Source organism: Bufo bufo, chromosome 5, assembly GCF_905171765.1.
Source record: "Bufo bufo chromosome 5, aBufBuf1.1, whole genome shotgun sequence".
NCBI lineage: Eukaryota > Metazoa > Chordata > Amphibia > Anura > Bufonidae > Bufo > Bufo bufo.
This window is the reverse complement of record NC_053393.1, coordinates 388,105,109-388,132,732: the sequence shown is the minus strand read 5'-3', so window position 1 is coordinate 388,132,732 and position 27,624 is coordinate 388,105,109. Positions and strand designations below refer to the sequence as shown.

The following is a 27,624-nucleotide window of genomic DNA, read 5'->3' as shown; positions in this document are numbered from 1 at the left end:
CACTTGGTCTAGACTGTATATTAAATGAACAAATCTCTAGCAAGGATGTACAATAAATGTACAATACGGAGACAATTTTCTATTGTGATTTGTACATAAAATTATTGTTTTACTATGAAAATTATTCTTTGTTTCCATAAGCAAAACTGCTCCCAGCAAAGGAATTCTGCTGGAATAAACAGCCATTGACGACCTCCCCTCCTATTCCCTCTGACAGATATTCTCATTGTGTTTATTAGCTGTGACTACAAGAGCTGGATATAGCCAACAGGGAATAATTAAGGGATTGTCTCCTCCATTTCGGCTGAGACAGTTTTGTTCTTTGTCAGATCAAATAATACTTTGTGTTATAAAGTTATGTTAATAAACATTCACAATTGTCAACATGATAAATATTAAATTTCTATTCAAGCTTCAGCTCTCAATGCTTTTATTACAATATTCATAAACTGTATTATACCGAATCAAATAGAGAAAGGCATCACCCAACTCGCATTCAGCTATGCTGTAAAAAATGGATAAAATAAAAAGGAATGTAGACCGCATAAACTTGTCAGCCAGTTCACCCTTTTCACTTTCCTACAGATGACAACTGAAGCACTGGATGACATATGACATTACTTGATATCCATCACATCAGTCTTCCCATCTACAGTCCCTTTAACTTACCAAAAATGATGGATGGAAATACGTATATGTCGCTCCATTGACATGGCAAAAATAGACAGGTTTTTGTGTCAATTTTTACATTGAGGTCAGTGAGACAATGCATCAAAAAATTAACACTTTTTTTTTTTACTTACAGATTAAACAAAAGATGCAGCATTTGTCAACCAAAGAGAAGAAGACAGGTGACATTCTAGATATCACAGTGTCAAGAAATGCACTCAAAAACAATAGGAGCTGCTATCAGATCTGTAGCATTAAAATTTTCGGTTCTAAACCAAAATGGTTGCTTAAGGCTGGGTTCACACGGGCGTCACGTTTTGGCTCAGGTTGCGTCCCGGGTGCATTGCGGCAAACCCACGCAAGTAGGTACCCAATTGCAGTCAGTTTTGACTGCGATTGCGTTCCGTTATTCAGTTTTTATCGCGTGGGTGCGAAGTTCAGGTTTGGGTTCAAGGTTGTGTACAGTCGTGGCCAAAAGTTTTGAGAATGACACAAATATTAGTTTTCACAAAATTTTCTGCTGAACTGCTTTTAGATCTTTGTTTCAGTTGTTTCTGTGATGTAGTGAAATATAATTACACGCACTTCATACGTTTCAAAGGCTTTTATCGACAATTACATGACATTTATGCAAAGAGTCAGTATTTGCAGTGTTGGCCCTTCTTTTTCAGGACCTCTGCAATTCGACTGGGCATGCTCTCAATCAACTTCAGGGCCAATTCCTGACTGATAGCAACCCATTATTTCATAATCACTTCTTGGAGTTTGTCAGAATTAGTGGGTTTTGTTTGTCCACCCGCCTCTTGAGGATTGACCACAAGTTCTCAATGGGATTAAGATCTGGGGAGTTTCCAGGCCATGGACCCAAAATGTCAACGTTTTGGTCCCCGAGCCACTTAGTTATCACTTTTGCCTTATGGCACGGTGCTCCATCGTGCTGGAAAATGCATTGTTCTTCACCAAACTTGTTGGATTGTTGGAAGAAGTTGCTGTTGGAGGGTGTTTTGGTACCATTCTTTATTCATGGCTGTGTTTTTGGGCAAAATTGTGAGCGAGCCCACTCCCTTGGATGAGAAGCAACCCCACACAACACATGAATGGTCTCAGGATGCTTTACTGTTGGCATGACACAGGACTGATGGTAGCGCTCACCTTTTCTTCTCCGGACAAGCCTTTTTCCAGATGCCCCAAACAATTGGAAAGAGGCTTCATCGGAGAATATGACTTTGCCCCAGTCCTCAGCAGTCCATTCACCAAACTTTCTGCAGAAGATCAATCTGTCCCTGATGTTTTTTTTTTTGGAGAGAAGTGGCTTCTTTGCTGCCCTTCTTGACACCAGGCCATCTTCCAAAAGTCTTCGCCTCACTGTGCTTTGCGATGCGCTCACACCTGCCTGCTGCCATTCCTGAGCAAGCTCTGCACTGGTGGCACTCCGATCCCGAAGCTGAATCCTCTTTAGGAGACGATCCTGGCACTTGCTGGACTTTCTTGGACGCCCTGAAGCCTTCTTAACAAGAATTGAACCTCTTTCCTTGAAGTTCTTGATGATCCTATAAATTGTTGATTGAGGTGCAATCTTAGTAGCCACAATATCCTTGCCTGTGAAGCAATTTTTATGCAACGCAATGATGGCTGCACGCGTTTCTTTGCAGGTCACCATGGTTACCAATGATTTCAAGCATCACCCTCCTTTTAACATGTCAAGTCTGCCATTTTAACCCAATCAGCCTGACATAATGATCTCCAGCCTTGTGCTCGTCAACATTCTCACCTGAGTTAACAAGACGATTACTGAAATGATCTCAGCAGGTCCTTTAATGACAGCAATGAAATGCAGTGGAAAGTTTTTTTTGGGATTAAGTTAATTTTCATGGCAAAGAAGGACTATGCAATTCATCTGATCACTCTTCATAACATTCTGGAGTATATGCAAATTGCTATTATAAAAACTTAAAGGGATTCTGTCACCAGGTTTTACCCCTGTCAGCTAAACATAAGCTGATGTTCAGGGCGTCTTCACGATTCCTAATGTGGGCTTATACATGTCATCTGTGGGCTTATTTAGCTAAAAAAAACAACTATTACTAACCTGTCAGTCAAACAAATAAGGTGCCCAAGGGGATGTTAATGGATGCAAGGTGCCGGCCGCACCCGCCGCCGTTCGTGCCCAGCGCCGCCTTTCCAGACTTCTGCGCTGCCTCCTAATCCTCTGTGCGCCTCTCGCTCTCCCTCCCTCCCCCTCCTTCTGCTGTAAGATCTCGCGCTTGCGCACAGGGCTCTGCCTGATGCGCCCGTGCGGACTTCTCCATTTGGCTTCTTACAGCGAAGTGCGCATGCGCCGGCACTACGCTCAACCCCTGTATGCGCGAGATCTTACAGCAGAAGGAGGGGGGAGGGAGGGAGAGCGAGAGGCGGCACAGAGGATTAGGAGGCGGCGCAGAAGTCTGGAAAGGCGGCGCTGGGCACGAACGGCGGCGGGTGCGGCCGTCACCTTGCATCCATTAACATCCCCTTGGGCACCTTATTTGTTTGACTGACAGGTTAGTAATAGCTGTTTTTTTTAGCTAAATAAGCCCACAGATGACATGTATAAGCCCACATTAGGAATCGTGAAGACGCCCTGAACATCAGCATATGTTTAGCTGACAGGGGTAAAACCTGGTGACAGAATCCCTTTAAGTTTTTATAATAGCAATTTGCATATACTCCAGAATGTTATGAAGAGTGATCAGATGAATTGCATAGTCCTTCTTTGCCATGAAAATTAACTTAATCCCAAAAAAAACTTTCCACTGCATTTCATTGCTGTCATTAAAGGACCTGCTGAGATCATTTCAGTAATCGTCTTGTTAACTCAGGTGAGAATGTTGACGAGCACAAGGCTGGAGATCATTATGTCAGGCTGATTGGGTTAAAATGGCAGACTTGACATGTTAAAAGGAGGGTGATGCTTGAAATCATTGTTCTTCCATTGGTAACCATGGTGACCTGCAAAGAAACGCGTGCAGCCATCATTGCGTTGCATAAAAATGGCTTCACAGGCTCGCGCATACAGGGGTTGAGCGTAGTGCCGGCGCATGCGCACTTCGCTGTAAGAAGCCAAATGGAGAAGTCCGCACGGGCGCATCAGGCAGAGCCCTGTGCGCAAGCGCGAGATCTTACAGCAGAAGGAGGGGGAGGGAGGGAGAGCGAGAGGCGCACAGAGGATTAGGAGGCAGCGCAGAAGTCTGGAAAGGCGGCGCTGGGCACGAACGGCGGCGGGTGCGGCCGGCACCTTGCATCCATTAACATCCCCTTGGGCACCTTATTTGTTTGACTGACAGGTTAGTAATATTTTTTTTAGCTAAATAAGCCCACAGATGACATTTATAAGCCCACATTAGGAATCGTGAAGACGCCCTGAACATCAGCATATGTTTAGCTGACAGGGGTAAAACCTGGTGACAGAATCCCTTTAAGCAGCAACTTTTCCAATTTCCAATATTTATGTAATTCTCAAAACTTTTGGCCACGACTGTAGATGTAATTATTTTCCCTTATAACATGGTCAATTGAGGGTTAAAAAAATAAAATAAAAAATTAACTCACCTCCTCCAAATGATCGCGTAGCTGCCGATCTCCTGTTCTTTCTTCAAAACCTGTCAAAGGACCTGTGGTGACGTCACTATGCTCATCACATGGTCCATCACCACGGTGATGGACCATGTGATTGGACCATGTGATGTGACCTTTAGCCGGCAGCTCATGATAAAAGAAGTAAGAAGAGATCGGCAACTACGCATGCTTGCGATTTTCACGCAGCCCCGTTCACTTCTATGGGGCCTGCGTTGCGTGATAAACGCACAATATAGAGAATGCTGCGATTTTCACGCAACGCACAAGTGATGCGTGAAAATCACCGCTCATGTGCACAGCCCCATAGAAATGAATGGGTCCGGATTCATTGCGGGTGCAATGCGTTCACCTCACGCATTGCACCCGCGTGGAAATCTCGCCCGTGTGAACCCAGCCTAATAGGGATGAGCGAACTTGTGTATTGAAGTTCGGTGTACAAGGTTCGGGTGATCTAAGAATTCCGTTATGGATTCCGCTACAATGGACCATATCTTGTTCTGAACAAGCCTAGAAAAATTATCCTTTTTAATTGGGAGCAGCAGTACAGTGTGGATGTAGAAAGGGTAGGGTAATAGTAGCATGTGACCACAATAGTAGCAGCAGCAGTAGGAGCAAAGCATGGAACAGACAAATCAGTAGATTTATGTGCGAGGGTTTAGGGGTAGTAGTAGTAGTGATGGCTGTGTAGCAGTAATGGTAGAGGTAGCAGGGGGTAATGAAAGTCACAGTAGGGGGGTTAGCAGCTTGGAGTAGCAGCTGCAGTGGCGGCAGTAGCCATACCATATGGAACATGATGATAGGCAGGCAGACAGTGGCAGTAGCATGATGGCAGCAACAGCAGCAGCCATACGGTACGGAACATCAGCAAAGGCAAATCTATATATCTGTGTGTGAAAATTCTTGCGAATCCATGCCTCGTTTAGTTTGACAAAAGCGATATTTTGTACACTGGTGGAGGACAACTTTGTCTGGGTGTAACAATGGCACCTGACTCACTGAAAACCTTCTCTGAGATGACACTGAAGGCTGGGCAAAACAGTACAGAAAGAGCATACTGGGCCAGTTCCGGCTACAGTTCCAATCTGCCTGCCCAGAAATCCATGATGTCAGATAGGGAGAGGGTCTAAAAGTATGGCTATCCACTGCACATTGGTATTGACAATTTACTTTGGTAATAATACTGTTTTTGCAACAAAATTTGTTTGAACTACTCGGTCTGATGCAGTAATGCTTTCACTAACACCTTTGAACTATGCATTTAATAAGACCAGTATAATAATGGCGTTATTTCCGTAAAATGCATTTGCTATAACTGAACCTTATCTTGCAGTGTAATGCAACACGTTTAATAAAACAGGTATAATATTGGCGTTATTGCTGTAAGATGCTTTCGCTATAACTGAACATGCTGTAATCTTGCAGTAATATGCAAAGCATTTACTAACATGGGTTATGATATTAAACACACAACTGGGTGACCCAGTCCCTCACTCCCTAAAGCTTTCCCTGATGAAATTCCTTAAAATGTACAGCTACAATTTACAGCCAGTTCGGAATGGGTGGCCCATTATAGAAAATGCCTACTCTTGTCCGCAATTGTGGACCAGAACAGGACATGTTCTATCTTTTTTGAGGGGCCACGGAACAGAACTATGGATGCAGACAGCACACAGTGTGCTGTCCATATCTTTTGCGGCCCCAAAATTGCGGAACGGATGCAGACCCATTCATGCGGTCGTGTGAATGAGCCCTAACTGATGGAAATGACTGACCAAATAATGAAGTGTGAACATTTTATAGCCCAGGATTATTCACTGGAAGCCATATCAGCCTGGAAGTGATGATTTCAACAACCCCTAAGCCGCCACAAATCACAATTGGAATTGCTTGCTGATAGTTTTACGCTGCCTGTTAATCAGCGATGTATGATGTACAGTACATAGTTAAACCAGATGAAAGAAAATACAATTAAAATCTTGAGGCTGTGAAATGAGAAGGTGAAATCAATTCACTTCTGTGGTATAACAACTTCTTTGTGGGAATGGTACTGGCTGATGAGTGCAGAACCTGTGACTTGTGCATGCGCCCGGCTGCGTGCCAGCTTGATAGAGGGCACTATTACTTATAAAGCTCCTCTCCCTAGACGGGAAATAAATGAATAGAGCGGATTACATTCAGACTGAAATTGCAGACAGTCATAATTAATTTAGCTCTACATTTACAGTTGTATTCCATGACAGTGGGGGAGATTTATCAAAACTGGCGGAAAGGAAAACTGGCTTAGTTGCCCCTAGCAACCAATCAGATTCCACCTTTCATTTTCCAAGGGCGCTCAGATGGAATCTGATTGGTTGCTAGGGGCAACTAAGCCAGTTTTCCTTTCCGCCAGTTTTGATAAACGTCTCCCAGTGAGTCTCTTCCAATGAGGTCAACACATAGGGGCAGATTTTATATTATTGTTTTTAGTTTCGACCAGTCAGGCACAAAATGCACCAGTTTATCACAGTGGCTCACGTCGTGAGGAAAATTTAGTGCATTGCGATATGTTAGATACTTTGTTCTCCCTCTTGGTCAGCTTACTTTATAGGACTGTTTTGTGGCAATTTTGTAAAAAAAAAAATTCACGAACTCGGGTTAGGTTCTAAGGTACCACTTGGAACTGAACCCGAGTTTGTGAAATGTTTTTTTTTTACAGTACAAATTAATTTATGAAGTTATTGCGCGAAGTCTCACGTGACTTCTGAAAGCAATAACTTCGGCTCATTGAAGCCAATACATTCTAATACTGTACGGAGCTCCTGCTCCGTACAGTATTAGAACGAAGTTTTCTGCGAATCGACTTCGGATGTTTCATCTGAAGTCTATTCGCTCATCTCTAATCATTTTGACAGCATTTTATGAAGGAAAAACATCATGAATACATTTTTTGCAAGAGACACCTGAAAAAAAGACACAAAAAACATAGCAAAAAATGCCCCTCCAGCCCTATTGTACTATGCATTCTGTATTCAGACTGCTATTATTTCCCCTTATAACCATGTTATAAGGGGAAATAATACAATCTACACAACACCGATCCCAAACCTGAACTTCAGTGAAGAAGTTCGGGTCTGGGTACCACATTCAGTTTTTTATCACGCGCGTGCAAAACGCATTGCACCCGCGCGATAAAAACTGAACAACGGAACGCAATCGCAGTCAAAACTGACTGCAATTGTGTACCTACTCGCGCAGGTTTTCCGAAACGCACCCGCAACGCATCCGGACCCTATCCGGACACGCTCGTCTGCAAGGGGCCTAAGGCCTCTTTCACACAAGCGTGACGGATTAGGTCCGGATGCGTTCAGTGAAACTCGCACCATTTTGCAAGCAAGTTCAGTCAGTTTTGCCTGCAATTGCATTCAGTTGTTCAGTTTTTTTCCACGCGGGTGCAATGCGTTTTGATGCGTTTTTCACGCACATGATAAAAAACTGAAGGTTTACAAACATCCCCTAGCAAGCAAGTATAGTACCCGCACTAAGGCCCCTTTCACACGGGTGAGTTTTCCGCGCGGGTGCAATGCGTGACGCAAATATATAGCACCTGCACTAAATCCTGGCCCATTCATTTCAATGGCGCTGTGTACATGAGCGTTTTTTTCACGCATCAGTTCTGCGTTGCGTGAAAAACGCAGCATGTTCTATATTCTGCGTTTTTCACGCAGCCCTGGCCCCATAGAAGTGAATGGGGCTTCAGTGAAAAACGCATTGCGTCCGCAAGCAAGTGCGGGTGCGATGCGTTTTTCACTGATGGTTGCTAAGAGATGTTGTTTGTAAACCTTCAGTTTTTTATCACGCACGTGAAAAACGCATCAAAATGCATTGCACCCGCGCGGAAACAACTGAACGCAGTCGCAGACAAAACTGACTGAACTTGCTTGCAAAATGGTGCGAGTTTCACTGAACGTATCCAGACCTAATCCGTCACGCTCATGTGAAAGAGGCCTAAATCCTGACCCATTCATTTCAATGGGTCTGTGTACATGAGCGTTCTTTCTTTATGCATCAGTTCTGCGTTGCGTGAAAATCGCAGCCATGTTCTATATTCGGCCTCTTTCACACGGACGAGTTTTCCGCGCGGGTGCAATGCGTGACGTGAACGCATTGCACCCGCACTGAATCTGGACCAATTCATTTCTATGGGGCTGTGCATATGAGCGGTGATTTTCACGCATCATTTTTGCGTTATGTGAAAATCGCAGCATGTTCTATATTGTGCGTTTTTCACGCAATGCAGGTCCCATAGAAGTGAAAATTGGGTGAAAATCGCAAGCAAGTGCGGATGTGGTGCGATTTTCACGCACGGTTGCTAGGAGACAATCGGGATGGGGACCCGATCATTATTATTTTCCCTTATAACATGGTTATAAGGGAAAATAATAGCATTCTTAGTACAGAATGAATAGTAAAATAGGGCTGGAGGGGTTAAATAAAAAAAATATATATTTAACTCACCTTAATCCACTTGTTCGCGAAGCCCGGCTTCTCTTCTGTCTTCTTCTTTGAGGAATAGGACCTTTGATGACGTTACTACGCTCAGCACATGGTCCGTCACATGATCCATCACCATGGTAAAAGATCATGTGATGGACCATGTGATGAGTGCAGTGACGTCATCAAAGGTCCTATTCCTCAAAGAAGAAGACAGAAGAGATGCCGGCTGCGCGAACAAGTGGATTAAGGTGAGTTTATTTTAACCCCTCCAGCCCTATTGTACTATGCATTCTGTATTCAGAATGCTATTATTTTCCCTTATAACCATGTTATAAGGGGAAATAATACAATCTACACAACCTTGAACCCAAACGTGAACTTCAGTGAAGAAGTTCGGGTCTGGATACCACATTCAGTTTTTTATCACGCGCGTGCAAAACGCATTGCACCCACACGATAAAAACTGAACAACGGAACGCAATCGCAGTCAAAACTGACTGCAATTGGGTACCTACTCGCGCGGGTTTGCCGCAACGCATCCGGACCTTATCCGGACATGCTCGTGTGAAAGAGGCCTTCTGTGTTTTTCACGCAGCTCTGGCCCCAAAGAAGTGAATGGGGCTTCAGTGAAAAACGCATTGCATCCTGGTGCAAGTCTGGGTGCAATGCGTTTTCATTGATGGTTGCTAAGAGATGTATTTTGTAAGCCTTCAGTTTTTTATCACGAGCGTGAAAAGCGCATCAAAACGCATTGCACCAGCGCCGAAAAAACTGAACAACTGAACGCAATTGCAGACAAAACTGACTGAACTTGCTTGCAAAATGGTGCGAGTTTCACTGAACGCACCCTGAACGCATCCGGACCTAATCCGTCACGCTCGTGTGAAAGAGGCCTTAGCCCCCTTTCACACGAGCGAGTTTTCCGCGCAGGTGCAATGCGTGAGGTGAACGCATTGCACCAGCACTGAATCCGGACCCATTCATTTCTATGGGGCTGTGCACATGAGCGGTGATTTTCACGCATCACTTTTGCGTTACGTAAAAATCGCAGCATGCTCTATTTTGTGCGTTTTTCACACAACGTAGGCCCCATAGAAGTGAATGGGGCTGCGGTGAAAATCGCAAGCATCCGCAGGCAAAAACATGACGCCTATGTGAAAGAGGTTTACAAACAACATCTCTTAGCAACCATCAGTGAAAAACGCATCGCATCTGCACTTGCTTCCGGATGCAATGCGTTTTTCATGCAGCCCCATTCACTTGTATGGGGCCAGGGCTGTGTGAAAAACGCAGAATATAGAACATGCTGCGATTTTCACGCAACGCAGAACTGATGCGTCAAAAACAACACTTATGTACACAGACCCATTGAAATGATTGGATCAGGATTCAGTGCGGGTGCTATGTGTTCACGTCTCGCATTGCACCTGCGCGGAAAACTCGCTCGTGTGAAAGGGGCCTAAGGCCTCTTTCACACGGGCGTCACGTGTGAGTGCCGGACAAGATGCGGGTGTGTTGCGGGAAAATGCGCAATTTTTCCGCGCGAGTGCAAAGCGTTTTAATGCGTTTTGCACGCGCGTGAGAAAAATCGTCATGTTTAGTACCCAGACCCAAACCCGGACTTCTTCACTGAAGTTTGGGTTTGGGTTAGGTGTTGTGCAAATTTGAATATTTTCCCTTATAACATGGTTATAACGGAAAATAATAGCATTCTTAATACAGAGTTAATAAAGTAAATTAGGGATGGAGGGGTTAAAAAAAAAAAAAAAAAACTCACCTCATCCACTTGTTCGCACAGCCCGGATCGTCTTCTTTCTTCTTCTTCTTTGAGGACCTGGGAGAAAAGGACCTTTGATGACTTCACTGCGCTCATCACATGGTCCATCAGATGGTCCATAACCATGGTGATGGACCATGTGATGTGCGCAGTGACGTCACCAAAGGTCCTTTTCTCCCAGGTCCTCAAAGAAGAAGAAAGAAAACAAGCCGGGCTGCGCGAACAAGTGGATGAGGTGAGTTTAATTTTTATTTTTTAACCCCTCCATCCCTAATTTACTATGCATTCTGTATTAAGAATGCTATTCTTTTCCCTTATAACTGTTATAAGGGAAAATATTCAAATCTCACAGAACACCTAACCCAAACTCGAACTTCAGTGAAGAAGTCCGGGTTCGGGTCTGGGTACCACATTCAGTTTTTTCTCACGCGCGTGCAAAATGCATTGCACTCGCGTGGAAAAAAATGATGAATGCAACGCAATCGCATACAAAACTCCCCCCACTCGCAGGCAAAATCGCATGATTTTCCCGCGACGCACCCGCATCCTATCCGGTCCTCACACGCGACGCCCGTGTGAAAGAGGCCTAAGGCTACTTTCACACTTGTGTTGTTAATTCCGGTATTGAGATCCGGCAGAGGATCTTAAAACCGGAATTAAACTGATCCATTTTGATTACACATCAGGATGTATCCATTCTGTTAGGATGCGGTTGTGTGAAATCAAAACGGAAAACAACGGATCCGTCACTAAATACATTAAAAGTCAAAACGGAATACTAACGAAACATAAGACAACCTTAACGGATCTCTTTCCATTCAGAATGCATTAGGAGTGGACTAAACAGAACAACTTTTTCCGGTTTTGAGATCCTCTGCCGGATCTCAATACCGGAAAACAACAACGCAAGTGTGAAACAACCCTAATCCTGCACCTGTGCCGCAGTTTACACTATTAGCGCATGTGCAGTATATCTGCTTCAGCCAAGCAGAGCAGATGACTACTGCGTATGTCACGGTGCAGGCAGGGATTACAGGGCCAGGAGAGATGCCTGGCTCTGTCAATCAAGAGGATGGGGTAGCCATTAAGACAGGTGCACTGAGGCCAAACCTCATTTACATAATAATAAAAACTTTAACTGCACATGGACGGCGTAACTGATTTACATCAGAAATGTATGCCATTGCTCAGCAGGATCAACCCCACCAGGCATGATGCCTGATTTAATAGGGTTCATTCTGCTGACAGGTCCTTTTAAATGTGAGCAAGGGCACTTTTACTCAAGAGAAAGAAACAAGGGGGAGGGTTTACTAAGACTGGCATTTCATACGCCATCCTTGGAAAAAAGACAGATGGAGTAAGGTGGCCTTCCATCGTTTTTTGCGCCAGAAACTTGAATCCATGCAAGTTTCTAGTGTCATTTAGACCTCTTTCACACGAGCGAGTTTTCCACGTGGGTGCAAACGCATGGCACCCGCACTGAAACCTGACCCATTCCTTTCAATGGGTCTGTGTACATGAGCAGTTTTTTTTCACGTTCTGCGTCACGTGAAAAACGCAGCATGTTCTATAGGTTACATGCACACGAACGTTGTTTGTTTCCGTGTCTGTTCCGTTCAATGGGTCCGCAAAAAAAGCGGACAGCACTCTGTGTGCTGTCCGCATCCGTATGTCCGTTCCGTAGCCCCGCAAAAAAAATAAATAAAATAGAACATGTCCTATTCTTGTCCGTTTTAGGCATTGTTACAATGGATCCGCAAAAAAAACGGATGGCATACAGATGTCATCATTTTTTTTTGCGGATCCGCAGTTTGCGGACCGCAAAACACATACGGTCGTGTGTATGTAGCCTAAATCTGGAAGGCTGCGGCCTACCCCCTTTTGAAAAGTGTCACAAAAGTTCACAAATGATGTTGCCAATTTGGCATTTATGATACTTTTATGCCATTAAGGTGGCGTAAAGACATTGTGACAACATGGCTGCTGACAGGAATCAGGACCTGACAGCAGAACAGCATCCGGCTCCAGGTATGGAACAGCAAGAGATCAGAATCTCAGAAAGATATTAAAAAAAAAACTATTTTCCTATTTTTAAAATGCACCGAAGGCTTCATATTTCCTCTGGTAGGAACCAGCACCCAGTCCCCCCTTGTCTTTTACGTATTTTGTACGGTAGTAGGAATTGTCTGTCATTGTGTCTTATATTCGGCATCATGGCGCCTTATTACAAAATTTGGGGAAGTAGCAGAGACATCATGAAACCAGCAGCAGCAGCCTTTCCACGGGTTGTGCTGCCCTCTAGCGTCAGAAGCGTGCCATTCACTAGCCTGACCAAAGAAAACCGCGTGAGCAGCAGCGCCTGAGTGGGCGGGGCGAGCTGCTTTTCCGGCCCCGCCTCTCTCCTTGTGACTGTGACGCTGTGAGGAAAACCATCCCCGCTTGTCGCTAGAGGGGAAGCTGCAGCGGCGGCACCGCAGAGGCTCACGGCTGACGCATGTCCCCTGTCGCAGCAGCAGGATGTTTGAGAACCTGAGGGAGCGGCTGCTCACCGTGCAGCAGGACCTGACCAGCGGGTAAATGTGCGCTGTGGTGTTTGCTGAGGGACCAGGCATGGATGATACTGGGACTGGCTGCAGTTCACATGTTGCAATGGTTGGTTTGTGTAACTGTTGTGGTCAGGGCTGGGCAGCTGCAAGTTTTATCTATTTAAAAACTAAAATCCTGTTCTGTATTTTCTGCCCCGTGTCGCCAGCACCAACCAGGCTGTTCTACATTTTCCAACCCAGCACCTGGATCTGAATATTTCTATAATTGCATGTAATTACAAATTGTGTGTAGCTGCTGAGTTATTCAGTGAAATCTAGCTGTATAGCGCCACCTGCTGTTTGCTGTTTTTCTAATTTCTCTGTCCTGCTCACTGAGATGGCCGCACATGCTCAGTTCCATCTGCAGCAGGCAGGACACGCCCCCCTAAGCTGGCAGTTTGAGATAAACCTAGCAGAGCAATGAATGGGGAGATGGTTCTGAAGAGGCTGCCATGTACCATGTGATATCTCATTTCCATATAACCCCCTTTAGAGCTAAATGGAAAGTCCTTGTCCACACGGGGTCTTATGCCGTGGAATGCTTGGCGCAGTAACTGGACGAATGCCACAGGGAACCGGTTTAGTTTCCTCTGCAAAACCCACCGTGTGAGCCACGGTATATGGGACGGATATGCCGCTGATCCCAGCAAAGTGGATGCGATCAGACAAAAAAAAAAGTTTTTAAAATAATGAAAAAGTTAATTCAGATCACCATCCTTTCCCTATAAAGATCAGGGGCATCGCCATGTCCCAAAAGGACTGTACTATTAAACGTAAATAGAAACGTATTTATCCCGTACGGTGAGCAGCAGAATAGAAAATGAAATTCCCAAAGGCTGATTCTTCGTCTTTGCTGTTGCTTCACCTCCCCAAAGTGATCAAATGGTGTCAATAAAAACTACAGATGTCTCACAAAAAAATGCCTCATCGTGTGTAAACATACAAAATATGGCGATGCAAAGAAAAAAAAAATATTATTATCCAATATCTAAAATATCCCTCCCAATGCCTGGGCCCCTTGTATGGATTCTACTTGCCTCGGCACCCGCGTCGCTCCGGATCCCTGTACGTCCGGGGGGTTCAGCCAATAGCAGGCCGCAACAGGGACCAGCCTCAAGGGTCACCGCCTCAGCTATTGGCAGCACCCCCCATGCTGGATGTTTTCATCCGAGCGACAGGGAGATGATGCGGCGGCCGTGCAGGGATCCGGAGCAACGTGGGTGCGGAGGCAAGTATAATCCATACAAGGGTCCCAGTCATTGGGAGGGGTATTTTAGATATCGGATAACCAAATTTTATCATTTCTCGTCTGGTTATCACTGTAAGGGTCCATTCACTCGTCCGCATCCGTTCCACAATATCGGGAACGGGTGCGGACCCATTCGTTCTCAATGGGGCAGGAATGGATGCGGAGAGCACATTATGTGCTCTCCGCATTTCCTTGAGCGCGGCCCCGAACAATAATAAAACATGTCCTATTCTTGTCCGCAATTGCAGACAAGAATAGGCAGATCTATGGGGGGTGCCGGCCGGGTGTATCGCGGATCCACAATACACTACGGACATGTGACTGGACCCTAATCGTACTGACCCAGAGAATGAAGGGGATAGATCAGTTTTACCGCATAGGGAATGACATCAAAATGAAATCCATAAACTAAACTAGAACTGTTGCAGAATTATAATTTTTTTTCCCCAGTTCCCTCCCCATTTAGAAGTTTTTTCCAGCTTTCAACTACATCCTATTGAATCTTAAATGGTGCCAATAGAAAGTACAAATTGTCCCACAAAACAAACAAGAAAGATAAAAAAAAGTTATGCCTCCACGCAAAAATGGAAAATTTCTGTGTCAGGAAGGGGTTAAGCGGGCCATAAGCATGCTGTGAGCAAAGTCCAGGATGCAGCAGTGATTTAGTAGCTTGGCGCGGTGGCCTCTGGGATGCCTGAAACATTTGTGTCTGCCGTTCGCTGTCACACGGCTAGATGTTATCACCGTAATCAAGTTTCAGGCCTTCTGCCAACGTTACTACCGTATCACATGGTGTGACCACCACATGTTGTAGATAATATGGAGCCCTGACCTAAAGGTGTGCAACAGCCATACCCGCTGTAACAGAGTATCACCCTACACGGTGGTGTGTGTGTGTATGTGATGATGCCCAGTATGCCATTTATCGATTGAGCAGTGCAGCCACTATACAATGTTCTGGCAGCTTCTGTATGTCCGATGGATGTTGGGGGTTCTACTAGAATTCCTGCGCAGGTTAACAACTTCTGCACCCGGCGATTTTCTGTTTTTGCATTTTCGATTTTCACTCCCTACCTTTCCAGAGCCATAATTTTTTCATTTTTCCATTCACAAAATTGATTGAGTGCTTGTTTTTTGAGGGACAGTTGTACTTTCTAATGGCACCTTACAACATAGTGGGAAGCTTTAAAAAAGAAAATTCCAAATGGGGTGATATTGAAAAAAAAACAAAAAAACACAATTTTATGGGTTTTGTTTCTACTGTGTCACCTATGCAGTAAAGCTGACTTGTGACCTTCAACGGGCACCGTTCCGTGTGCATTCCGCATCACGGATGCGGACCCATTCACTTCAATGGGCCCGCAAATCCGGAATTGTGGAACGGCCGCACGGAACGGGACCCCTCGGAAGCACTACGGAGAACATGTCCTATCTTTTTGCGGAACGGGCGGATCGCAGACCCATTAAAGTGAATGGGTCCGCGATCCGATGCGGCTGACCTACGGCCAGCGATCGTGCATTGCGGGCCGCAGCACGGGCACGGGTCACACACGTTCGTGTGAACTCGGCCTTAAAGGGATTCTGTCACCTCGTATAACACAAATTCAGATTTTAAACCAGTCATGCTCCACAGCTTACCTTGAATCGGCTGTGCTGTTTTTTATTGTACTCCGTCCAGCAGTTTTGCAGGAAAAATGACTTTTATAAAACCCTGAAGGTGCCCAGAGGGGCGTTATGTTCCCCTTTGTGTGCCCAGTAACGCCCCTCTTACAGTGCCCAAAACGCCTTCCTCCAGAATCCCTAACCGCCCACAGCCTCTCATCCCTCTCCTCCCCCTCCCTGACGGCCGAGCGAAGTCTCGTGCAGACGCAGTACCTCAGTGCTATTTGCTGGAGACTGAGGACAGGAGCTTCATCGTCGTCACTGGGCATGCGTCGAGTCCAGTGACGTCCGATGCTCGCGCGGCCGTCAGGGAGGGGGAGGAGAGGGATGAGAGGCTGTGGGCGGTTAGGGATTCTGGAGGAAGGCGTTTTGGGCACTGTAAGAGGGGCGTTACTGGGCACACAAAGGGGAACATAACCCCCCTCTGGGCACCTTCAGGGTTTTATAAAAGTCGTTTTTCTGCAAAACTGCTGGACGGATTACAATAAAAAACAGCACAGCCGATTCAAGGTAAGCTGTGGAGCATGACTGGTTTAACCCCTTAAGGACACAGCCTTATTTCACCTTAAGGACCAGGCCATTTTTTGAAAATCTGACCAGTGTCACTTTAAGTGCTCATAACTTTAAAACGCTTTGACTTACCCAGGCCGTTCTGAGATTGTTTTTTCGTCACATATTGTACTTCATGACACTGCTAAAATTGGGTCAAAAAAGTAATTTTTTTTGCATAAAAAAATAAAATTTTTACCCAAAATTTTGAAAAATTAGCAAATTTCAAAGTTTCAGTTTCTCTACTTCTGTAATACATAGTAATACCCCCAAAAATTGTGATGACTTTACATTCCCCATATGTCTACTTCATGTTTGTAGCATTTTGGGAATGATATTTTATTTTTTGGGGATGTTACAAGGCTTAGAAGTTTAGAAGCAAATTTTGAAATTTTTCAGAAATCTTCAAAATCCCACTTTTTATGGACCAGTTCAGGTTTGAAGTCATATTGTGAGGCTTAGATAATAGAAACCTCCCAAAAATGGAACCTCCCATTCTAGGAACTACACCCCTCAAGGTATTCAAAACTGTTTTTTCAAACTTTATTAACCCTTTAGGTCATCCACAAGAGTTAATGGCAGATGGAGAAACAATTTTGAAATTTCTATTTTTTGGAAAATTTCCAATATAATCAATTTTTTCCAGGAGTAAAACAAGGGTTAACTGCCAAACAACACTCAAAATGGGTTGCCCTGATTCTGTAGTTTGCAAAAACACCCCATATGTGGTCGTAAACTACTATTTGGCTAAACGGCAGGACATAGAAGAAGGGGAACGCCATACGGTTTTTGGAAGGCAGATTTTACTGGACTGGTTTATTTACACCATGTACCCTTTCAAGCCCCCTGATGCACCCCTAGAGTAGAAACTCCATAAAAGTGACCCCATCTAGGAAACTATGGGATAAGGTGGTTGTTTTGGGACTATTCTAGGGGTAAATATGATTTTTGGTTGCTCTATATTACACTTTTTTGAGGCAAGGTAACAAAAAAATAAAATTCTAAAATTTTTCTACATTCGCTATTTCGTTTGGTGGAACACCTAAAGGGTTAACAAAGTTTGTAAAGTAACTTTTGAATACCTTGAGGGGTGTAGTTTCTTAGATGGGGTCACTTTTTTGGAGTTTCTAGTCTAGGCTACATCAGGGGGGGCTTCTAATGGGACATGGTGTAAAAAAAAAAACTGTCCTTTAAAATCTGCCTTCCATAAACCATATGGAGTTCCCTTCGTTCTATGCCCTGCCGTGCGGCTATATAGCCATTTACGACCACATATGGGGTGTTTCTGCAAACTACAGAATCAGGGCCATAAATATTGAGTTTTTTTGGCTGTTAACCCTTGCTTTATTACTAAAAAAAAAGGATTCAAATGGAAATTTTGCCCAAAAATTGGTGTTTTGGCACCGTTTTTATTTTATATTTTTAACGCAGTTAATCCGAGGGGTTTGGTCACGGCCTTCTTGCTTATGCGGGGGGGGGGGGGGTAAGTGGCAGGGGGTCTGAAAGCTGAAACAAAAAAGTTTGGAATAAATGTGCTTTTTTTTTTTTTTTTTTTTTTTTTTCCCCCTAACTTTTCCCTTCTATCCCTGCCTAAAGGTGCCTCTCCCTCACTGACCCTAACCTACCTGGGTGGCGATGGGTGCAGGAGGGTGATGGATGCCGATTTGGGGGACACAGGAGCTGGTGCTGGACGATGCTGCACGGTCAGGGTGCTGGACAGGAAGAGGAGGGGAGAGAGGAGCGCAGGAAGTTTGAATCTCGCGCCTCTCTCCCCTGCACCAATCAGCACCCTGGACAGCGGCGTTCAGCACCAGAGCCAGCACCGCCTCTCCAAATCCTCGGACTGCGATAGGTGGTGTATAATTACGCCACCGATCGCAGTCTTTTTCCGGTTCATCGGGTCACAGGACACCCGAATGGACCGGAAACGCAGAAAACCGCAGGTCTGAATTGACCTGCGGTTTTCTGCGATCGTCGATGCATTGTTACAGGATGCCGGCTGAATGATTTCAGCCGGCATCCCGTTCCGATTAACCCCCGGGGCGCCGGCATCACGATTTAAAGCCATGACGTACCGGTACGTCATGTGTCCTTAAGGACTCTGGAAACATGCCGTACCGGTACGTCATGTGTCCTTAAGGGGTTAAAGGGAACCTGTCACCTGGATTTAGTGTATAGAGCTGGGGACATGGGCTGCTAGATGGCCACTAGTTTATCTGCAATACCCAGTCCCCATAGCTCTGTGTGCTTTTATTGTGTAAAAAAAACGATTTGATACATATGCAAATGAACCTGAGATGAGTCCTGTATCCGGAGATGAGTCAAGCGGAAAGGAGCCCAGCACCGCCCCGCGTCCTCCGAATCTCCTCCTTGCCGGCCGACGTCACAGAGCTGGAGCGCCGAAATCTCGCGATGCGAGAGCTAGCGCATGCACAGTGTCGGCATCATGTTCATTCCCTGTGCTGGCATCAGCACAGGGAACGAACTACGCATGCGCTAGCTCGCGCATCGCGAGATTTCGGCGCTCCAGCTCTGTGACGTCGGCCAGCAAGGAGGAGATTCGGAGGACGCGGGGCGGTGCTGGGCTCCTTTCCGCTTGACTCATCTCCGGATACAGGACTCATATCAGGTCATTTGCATATTGATCAAAAAGGTTTTTTAACACAATAAAAGCACACAGAGCTATGGGGACTGGGTATTGCGGATGTGCTAGCGGCCATCTAGCAGCCCATGTCCCCAGCTCTATACACAAAATCCAGGTGACAGGTTCCCTTTAAAATCTGAATTTGTGTTATACGAGGTGACCGAATCCCTTTAAACTCTGTAGCAGAGGTCAGTTTCCACTGCAGGTTTTTTCTGAAGTGTGTGGCCTCTTTCATACGAGCGAGTTTTCCGCGCGGGTGCAATGCGTGACGTGAACGCATAGCACCCGCACTGAATCCTGACCCATTAATTTCAATGGGTCTGTGTACATGAGCGTTGTTTTTCCCGCATCACTTCTGCGTTGCGTGAAAATCGCAGCATGTTCTATATTCTGCGTTTTTCACACAGCCCTGGCCCCATAGAAGTGAATGGGGCTGCGTGAAAAATGCATTGCATCCGCAAGCAAGTGCGGGTGCGATGCGTTTTTCACTGATGGTTGCTAAGAGATGTTGTTTGTAAACCTTCAGTTTTTTATCACGCGCGTGAAAAACGCATCAAAACGCATTGCACCCGCGCGGAAAAAACTGAACGCAATCGCAGAAAAAACTGAACTTGCTTGCAAAATGGTGTAAGTTTCACTGAACGCACCCTGAACGCATCCGGACCTAATCCGTCACGCTCGTGTGAAAGGGGCCTTAAGAGCTTTTCCATTCGAACATGATCGGTCTACCGGATCTCCCAGGCCAGCCACTGCCCCTGAGCTGACCGCCTCCTAGTGTTTTATGATGGTCAGTCATCTTCTCGTGGATCTCTTGTGATCAGATATGAACTGACTGCATCATAAAACTTCAGTTCAGGGGAGCACAGTCGGTCTGGGAGGTCCAGCCGCTTTTCCCAGCCAATCATGTTACTGTAAAACAGGCCTCATGCACACGACCATATGTATTTTGCGGTCTGCAGATTGCGCATACCGTCTGTGTTGCATCCCTCTTTTTTGCAGACACATTGATTTCATTGGGTCCATGGTCTGTATTTTGCGGCCAAGTATAGGACATATTTTATCTTTTTGCAGAACAGACCTATGGATGAGGAAAGCACACAGATCATCATGTGGCCCCATGAAAGTCAATAGGTCCGCAAAAAAACGTGGACGATACACAGACCCGCGGTTTGTGGACCGCAAAATGGGTACGGTCGTGTGTGTGTGAGGCCTTAACCTGAGCACGACATCTCTGACCTGACCAGATTCAGCAGACCGGTTACTTCCTGCGCTGGATGAGAGTATAGGTTCCATCAGACTCCATAGCTCCATACAGACAGTCCGTAGAAGCATCAGGGCTCCAGATGGCAACCAAAATGGTCGCCAATGCGACTTAGAATTTACAAAAGGCGACAAGACTTTTTAGTCTTGTCGCCATTTGCGACTAGACCCGCCGCCGCAGCTCTGCTCAATACAGCGGCGGGCACAGGAGATGATCGTTCTCAGCAGCGCAGGAGGAGTCTCTCCCTCCCCCCTGTGCTGCTGCCGCCGCCTCTGCCAATAAGAAGAGACGGGAGGAGGAGGGGAGGGGCTGTGGCCACTGCGCCACCAATGAAGAAAACTAACCTGTAATACAAATACAGGAGGCGGGTGCCGGAATCAAATAGCCGACACCCGACCTTTGTGACAGGGGGCTGCGATCAGCTGCAGTTGAGTTAACCCTTCAGGTGCGGTACCTGAGGGGTTAATTGTAGCTGATCGCAGCCCCCTGTCACAGAGGTCGGGTGCCGGCTATTTGATTCCAGCACCCGCCTCCTGTATTTGTATAAGAAACGTTGGTGGCACAGTGCGGCCCCCCCCCCCCCAAACACCCCAGTATAAGAAACATTGGTGGCACAGTGCGGCCCCCCCCCCCCCCCCCCAGTATAATAAACATTGGTGGCTCAGTGGGAAGTGCCAATGAGGGTTAAAAATAATAAAAGAAAATTAACTCACCTCCTCCAGTTGATCGCATAGCTGCCGGTCTCCTGTACTTACTTCTTTCTTCAGGACCTGTGGTGACGTCACTGAGCTCATCACCATGGTAATGGATCATGTGATGAGCACAGTGACGTCACCACAGGTCCTGAAGTAAGTACAGGAGACCGGCAGCTATGCGATCAACTGGAGGAGGTGAGTTAATTTTCTTTTATTATTTTTAACCCTCATTGGCACTTCCCACTGAGCCACCAATGTTTATTATACTGGGGGGGGGGCCGCACTGTGCCACCAATGTTTATTATACTGGGGGGGCGCACTGTGCCACCAACGTTTCTTATACAAATACAGGAGGCGGGTTAGGGTTGAGTAAATTATTTTTTTTATTTTTTAACCCTCATTGGCACTGCCCACTGCGCCACCAATGTTTATTATATTGGGGGGGGGCACACTGCGCCACCAATGTTTATTATTTTGAGGGGGGGCGCACTGCGCCACCAATGTTTATTATATTGGGGTGATGGGGGGGCGCACTGCGCCACCAATGTTTATTGTATTGGGGTGATGGGGGGGCGCACTGCGCCACCAATGTTTATTATACTGGGGTGATGGGGGGCGCACTGCGCCACCAATGTTTATTGTATTGGGGTGATGGGGGGGCGCACTGCGCCACCAATGTTTATTATACTGGGGTGATGGGGGGCGCACTGCGCCACCAATGTTTATTGTATTGGGGTGATGGGGGGGCGCACTGCGCCACCAATGTTTATTATACTGGGGTGATGGGGGGCGCACTGCGCCACCAATGTTTATTATACTGGGGTGATGGGGGGGCGCACTGCGCCACCAATGTTTATTATACTGGGGTGATGGGGGGGCGCACTGCGCCACCAATGTTTATTATATTGACCTTGTACTATGCATTCTGTATTCAGAATGCTATTATTTTCCCTTATAACCATGTTATAAAGGGAAAATAATACAGTGAATAGACTTTCATCCTAGGAACCATGCGTGAAAATCGCGCCGCATCCGCACTTGCTTGCGATTTTCACACAGCCCCATTAACTTCTATGGGGCCTGCGTTGCGTGAAAAACGCACAACAGAGCATGCTGCAATTTTCACGCAATGCACAAGTGATGTGTGAAAATCACCGCTCATGTGCACAGCCCCATAGAAGTGAATGGGTCCGGATTTAGTGCGGGTGCATTCCGGTATTTTGAATGCCGGATCTGGCACTAATACATTCCTATGGGGAAAAATGCTGGATCCGGCATTCAGGCAAATCTTCATTATTTTTTCGCCGGAGATAAAACCGTAGCATGCTGCGGTTTTATCTTTTGCCTGATCAGTCAAAATGACTGAACTGAAGACATCCTGATGCATCCTGAACGGATTACTCTCCATTCAGAATGCATGGGGATAACACTGATCAGTTCTTTTCCGGTATAGAGCCCCTGTGACGGAACTCTATGCCGGAAAAGAATAACGCTAGTGTGAAAGTACCCTAAAATATTAAGTTTAAATCCCCCCTTTCCCAATTTTACATATAAAATATATAAACAATAAATAAATAAACATATTACATAGCGCTGTCCAAACTATTAAATTATTCAAAAATATCTCCTATGCGGTGAGCATTCGCCATTTTTTAGTCAACTTGTCACCCCAAAAAATAGGATAGGACGGTTCTATTATGGGCCGAATGTTTCATAAAATGCGAAATGCACACGGCTTTTTTTGTTTTTTTTGCGCGGTATTGAGTATCGCAATACTTTTTTATGGTGACGAAAGCTAATCAAAATTTTGGTTTCAAAACAACCCTACGCCGATCTGATCGGCATAGCGTTGTCACGATACCAAAATTTTGATTCAGTTTCGATTTGGCGACTAAAAATTTGATTTGGCTCCTAAATTTTTCAGTTCAGGAGCCAATGGCTACTAGGTATTTTCTTTAGGCTGGAGCACTGCGCATGCCTCAATTTTGTTTTCTGTCAAGTTTGTAAGTATCCGTAATGCAGCCATGTTCTGGAGCCCTTAGAAAGGCTTGCCGCTGGCAGTGGACTTTGTACTTACCTGGTAGCCAGGTTCTTGTAGGACTTCTCAGCATTTGCAGACACTTAAATTTATTTTCTGTCTTGCTATAGAAACATGTGTGAACCTGTAGGAGCTTGCCCGCTGTAATCCTTCACACCTCATTTTAAACGGGAAGGACGGGTTGATCTGGATGAATAAATTGTGACTTTAGGCTGACTAATGTAACTTCTCTAATGTCGTAATACAATGCAGATGAGCTTATTTTCACACCTTTCTGTATTTATAGGGACACATTGGGTGAGATCCATTCTAATGCATTCATTTTTAATGGGGGAAAAAACTGAATAGAGTGCATCCGAATGCATTCCGTTCCGGTTTGTTGTGTTCCCATGCCGGACACAAAACCGTTTTTGTGTGCGGCATGGGAAGCTGATCATGCCGGAACGGAATGCATTCGGATGTACTCTATTCAGTTTTTTGTATCACAGGCAGAGCCCAATGTGTTTCGGTAATTGTACCAAAATCCTATATCAAGAACGGGGCCCCGAAATGAATGGAGAACAAGCTGTGCATGCACGGCCACTCTCCGTTCCCTACCATGGAACATCTGAAAATAGCGGAAGTCCCATAGCAGTGAATGGAGAGAACGCTATGCATGCGTGGTTTGTTCTCTGTTTTGCATAACCCCTCCAGCCCTATTATACTATGCATTCTGTATTAAGAATGCTATTATTTTTCCTTATAACCATGTTATAAGGGAAAATAATAAAATCTACACAACACGTTCGGGTCTGGGTACCAAACATGCTGATTTTTCTCACGCGCGTGCAAAACGCATTAAAATGATTTGCACTCACGCTGAAAAATCGCCCATTTTCCTGTGACGCACACGCATCTTATCTGGCCCAAATCCATGATGCCCGTGTGAAAGAGGCCTAAGTCAAATCAATATTTGGTAGGATCCCCCTTTACCTTCAAAACAGCATCATTTCTTCTAGGTACACTTACTTGCACACAGTTTTTGAAGGAACTGAGCAGGAAAGTTGTTCCAAACATCTTGGAGCACTAACCGCAGATCTGTGGATGTAGGCTTGCTCAAATCCTTCTGTCTCTTCATGTAGTCCCAGGCAGACTTGATGTTGTTGGGATCCGGTCTCTCTAGGGCCATATCTTCACTTCCAGGACTCCTTGTTCTTCTTTAGGCCTAGTTCACACGAACGTGTGTGATCCGTGGCCGTATTGCGGCCCGCAAATTGCGGGCTGCAATACACGGCCACAGTTCCGTGTGCATTCCGCATCACAGATGCGGACCCATTCACTTCAATGGGTCCGGAATTGCAGAACGGCCGCAAGGAACTGGACCCCTCGGAAGCACTACGGAGTGCTTCCGTGGGGTTGCGTCCCGTACTTCTGTTCCGCAAAAAGACATGTTCTATCTTTTTGCGGAACGGGCGGATCGCGGACCTATTAAAGTGAATGGGTCCGCGATCTGATGCGGCTGACCTACGGCCGGCGATCGTGCATTGCGGCCCGCTGCACGGGTCACACACGTTCGTGTGAACTCGGCCTTACACTGAGGATAGTTCTTAATGACATTGTCTGTATGTTTGGGGTCATTGTCCTGCTGCAGAATAAATTGGTACCAATCAGGCGTCTCCCCGATGGTATTTCATCGTAAATAAGTATCTGTCTGCCAAGCTCTTTTGAAGAAGCACAAATGGACGGGCCACGTTGAGGACCGTAGATGGATTGGTTGGCCAAGGAAGCTTGGTGCAGCAGATGAAAAACCTATCGTGTACTTCCCTTGGATTTCAAAAGGTGTCCAGCATTGCCATCAGCTCAGAGCTGTCAGAAACCAGCGGGACCCAAGTACACCCATCTACTGTTCGGAGAACTCTGGGCAGAAGTGGTCTAAATTGAAGATTTGCACCCAAGTCATAGCTTCGATGTGGAAACAATGCCAAGTGATTCAACTATGCATGAAAACATAGGAACTAGGGTGCAGAAAAATGGCAGCAGATGCTCTGGACTAATGAGTCTGGACAGAAGGCAGTTTGTTGCAGGCAGATCCTTATCCATCATGCAGTACCAACATGGAGGTGTCTGAATTCCTCCAAATTTATTCTGCAGCAGGACAATGACCCCAAACATACAGCTATTGTCATTAAAGGGGTTATCCAGTAGTACAAAGACCCCCAACAATGCCACAGGAGATGCAGCGGTGGCCGTGCAGGGTTCCAGAGGGACACAGGTTCCGGGGATCGGGTAATAGTCTATAGGAAGGGCCCAGGCGTTGTTGGTGGTATTTGTGCTATTTGATAACCCCTTTAATGCTGCATTCACGCGAACAGGAAAACTGGCTATGTGATGGACGTTTAACCACCTCAGCCCCCAGTGCTTAAACACCCTGAAAGACCAGGCCACTTTTTACACTTCTGCACTCCACTACTTTCACCATTTATTGCTCGGTCATGCAACTTACCACCCAAATGAATTTTACCTCCTTTTCTTCTCACTAATAGAGCTTTCATTTGGTGGTATTTCATTGCTGCTGACATTTTTACTTTTTTTGTTATTAATCGAAATTTAACGATTTTTTTGCAAAAAAATGACATTTTTCACTTTCAGTTGTAAAATTTTGCAAAAAAAACGACATCCATATATAAATTTTGCTCTAAATTTATTGTTCTACATGTCTTTGATAAAAAAAAAATGTTTGGGTAAAAAAAAAATGGTTTGGGTAAAAGTTATAGCGTTTACAAACTATGGTACAAAAATGTGAATTTCCGCTTTTTGAAGCAGCTCTGACTCTCTGAGCACCTGTCATGTTTCCTGAGGTTCTACAATGCCCAGAAAGTACAAACACCCCACAAATGACCCCATTTCGGAAAGTACACACCCTAAGGTATTCGCTGATGGGCATAGTGAGTTCATAGAACTTTTTATTTTTTGTCACAAGTTAGCGGAAAATGATGATTTATTTTTTTTTTTTTTTTCTTACAAAGTCTCATATTCCACTAACTTGTGACAAAAAATAAAAACTTCTATGAACTCACTATGCCCATCACGAAATACCTTGGGGTCTCTTCTTTCCAAAATGGGGTCACTTGTGGGGTGGTTATACTGCCCTGGCATTCTAGGGGCCCAAATGTGTGGTAAGGAGTTTGAAATCAAATTCTGTAAAAAATGACGAGTGAAATCCAAAAGGTGCTCTTTGGAATATGGGCCCCTTTGCCCACCTAGGCTGCAAAAAAGTGTCACACATCTGGTATCTCCGTACTCAGAAGAAGTTGGGGAATGTGTTTTGGGGTGTCATTTTATATATACCCATGCTGGGTGAGAGAAATATCTTGGTCAAATGCCAACTTTGTATAAAAAAAATGGGAAAAGTTGTCTTTTGCCAAGATATTTCTCTCACCCAGCATGGGTATATGTAAAATGACACCCCAAAACACATTGCCCAACTTCTCCTGAGTACGGCAATACCACATGTGTGACACTTTTTTGCAGCCTAGGTGGGCAAAGGGGCCCACATTCCAAAGAGCACCTTTAGGATTTCACCGGCCATTTTTTACAGATTCTGATTTCAAACTACTTACCACACATTAGGGCCCCTAGAATGCCAGGGCAGTATAACTACCCCACAAGTGACCCCATTTTGGAAAGACACCCCAAGGTATTTCGTGATGGGCATAGTGAGTTCATGGAAGTTTTTATTTTTTGTCACAAGTTAGTGGAATATGAGACTGTAAGAAAAAAAAAAAAAAAAAAATAAATCATAATTTTCCGCTAACTTGTGACAAAAAATAAAAAGTTCTATGAACTCACTATGCCCATCAGCGAATACCTTAGGGTGTCTACTTTCCGAAATGGGGTCATTTGTGGGGTGTTTGTACTGTCTGGGCATTGTAGAACCTCAGGAAACATGACAGGTGCTCAGAAAGTCAGAGCTGCTTCAAAAAGCGGAAATTCACATTTTTGTACCATAGTTTGTAAACGCTATAACTTTTACCCAAACCATTTTTTTTTTTATCAAAGACATGTAGAACAATAAATTTAGAGAAAAATTTATATATGGATGTCGTTTTTTTTGCAAAATTTTACAACTGAAAGTGAAAAATGTCTTTTTTTGCAAAAAAAATCGTTAAATTTCGATTAATAACAAAAAAAGTAAAAATGTCAGCAGCAATGAAATACCACCAAATGAAAGCTCTATTAGTGAGAAGAAAAGGAGGTAAAATTCATTTGGGTGGTAAGTTGCATGACCGAGCAATAAACGGTGAAAGTAGTGTAGTGCAAAAGTGTAAAAAGTGGCCTGGTCATTAAGGGTGTTTAACCAACTCAGCCCCCTTAGCTTAAACTTTGAAAAGTTGTCACACTTTTATGCTTTAATAATTTCTCCCATAT

At 45.1% G+C, this 27,624-nt stretch overlaps 1 protein-coding gene across 1 annotated transcript in view; it reads left to right on the top strand.

Moving 5' to 3' along the window:
- The first annotated feature begins 12,932 nt into the window (after window positions 1-12,932).
- The window catches only part of DTNBP1 (dystrobrevin binding protein 1), a 134,286-nt gene continuing 119,594 nt past the window's right edge, over window positions 12,933-27,624 (top strand). Inside the window, exon 1 of the mRNA XM_040432620.1 lies at window positions 12,933-13,107. Within this exon, the coding sequence (XP_040288554.1) occupies window positions 13,052-13,107 (56 nt within the window). The 5' untranslated portion in view covers window positions 12,933-13,051. The remainder of the gene's footprint in view (window positions 13,108-27,624) is intronic.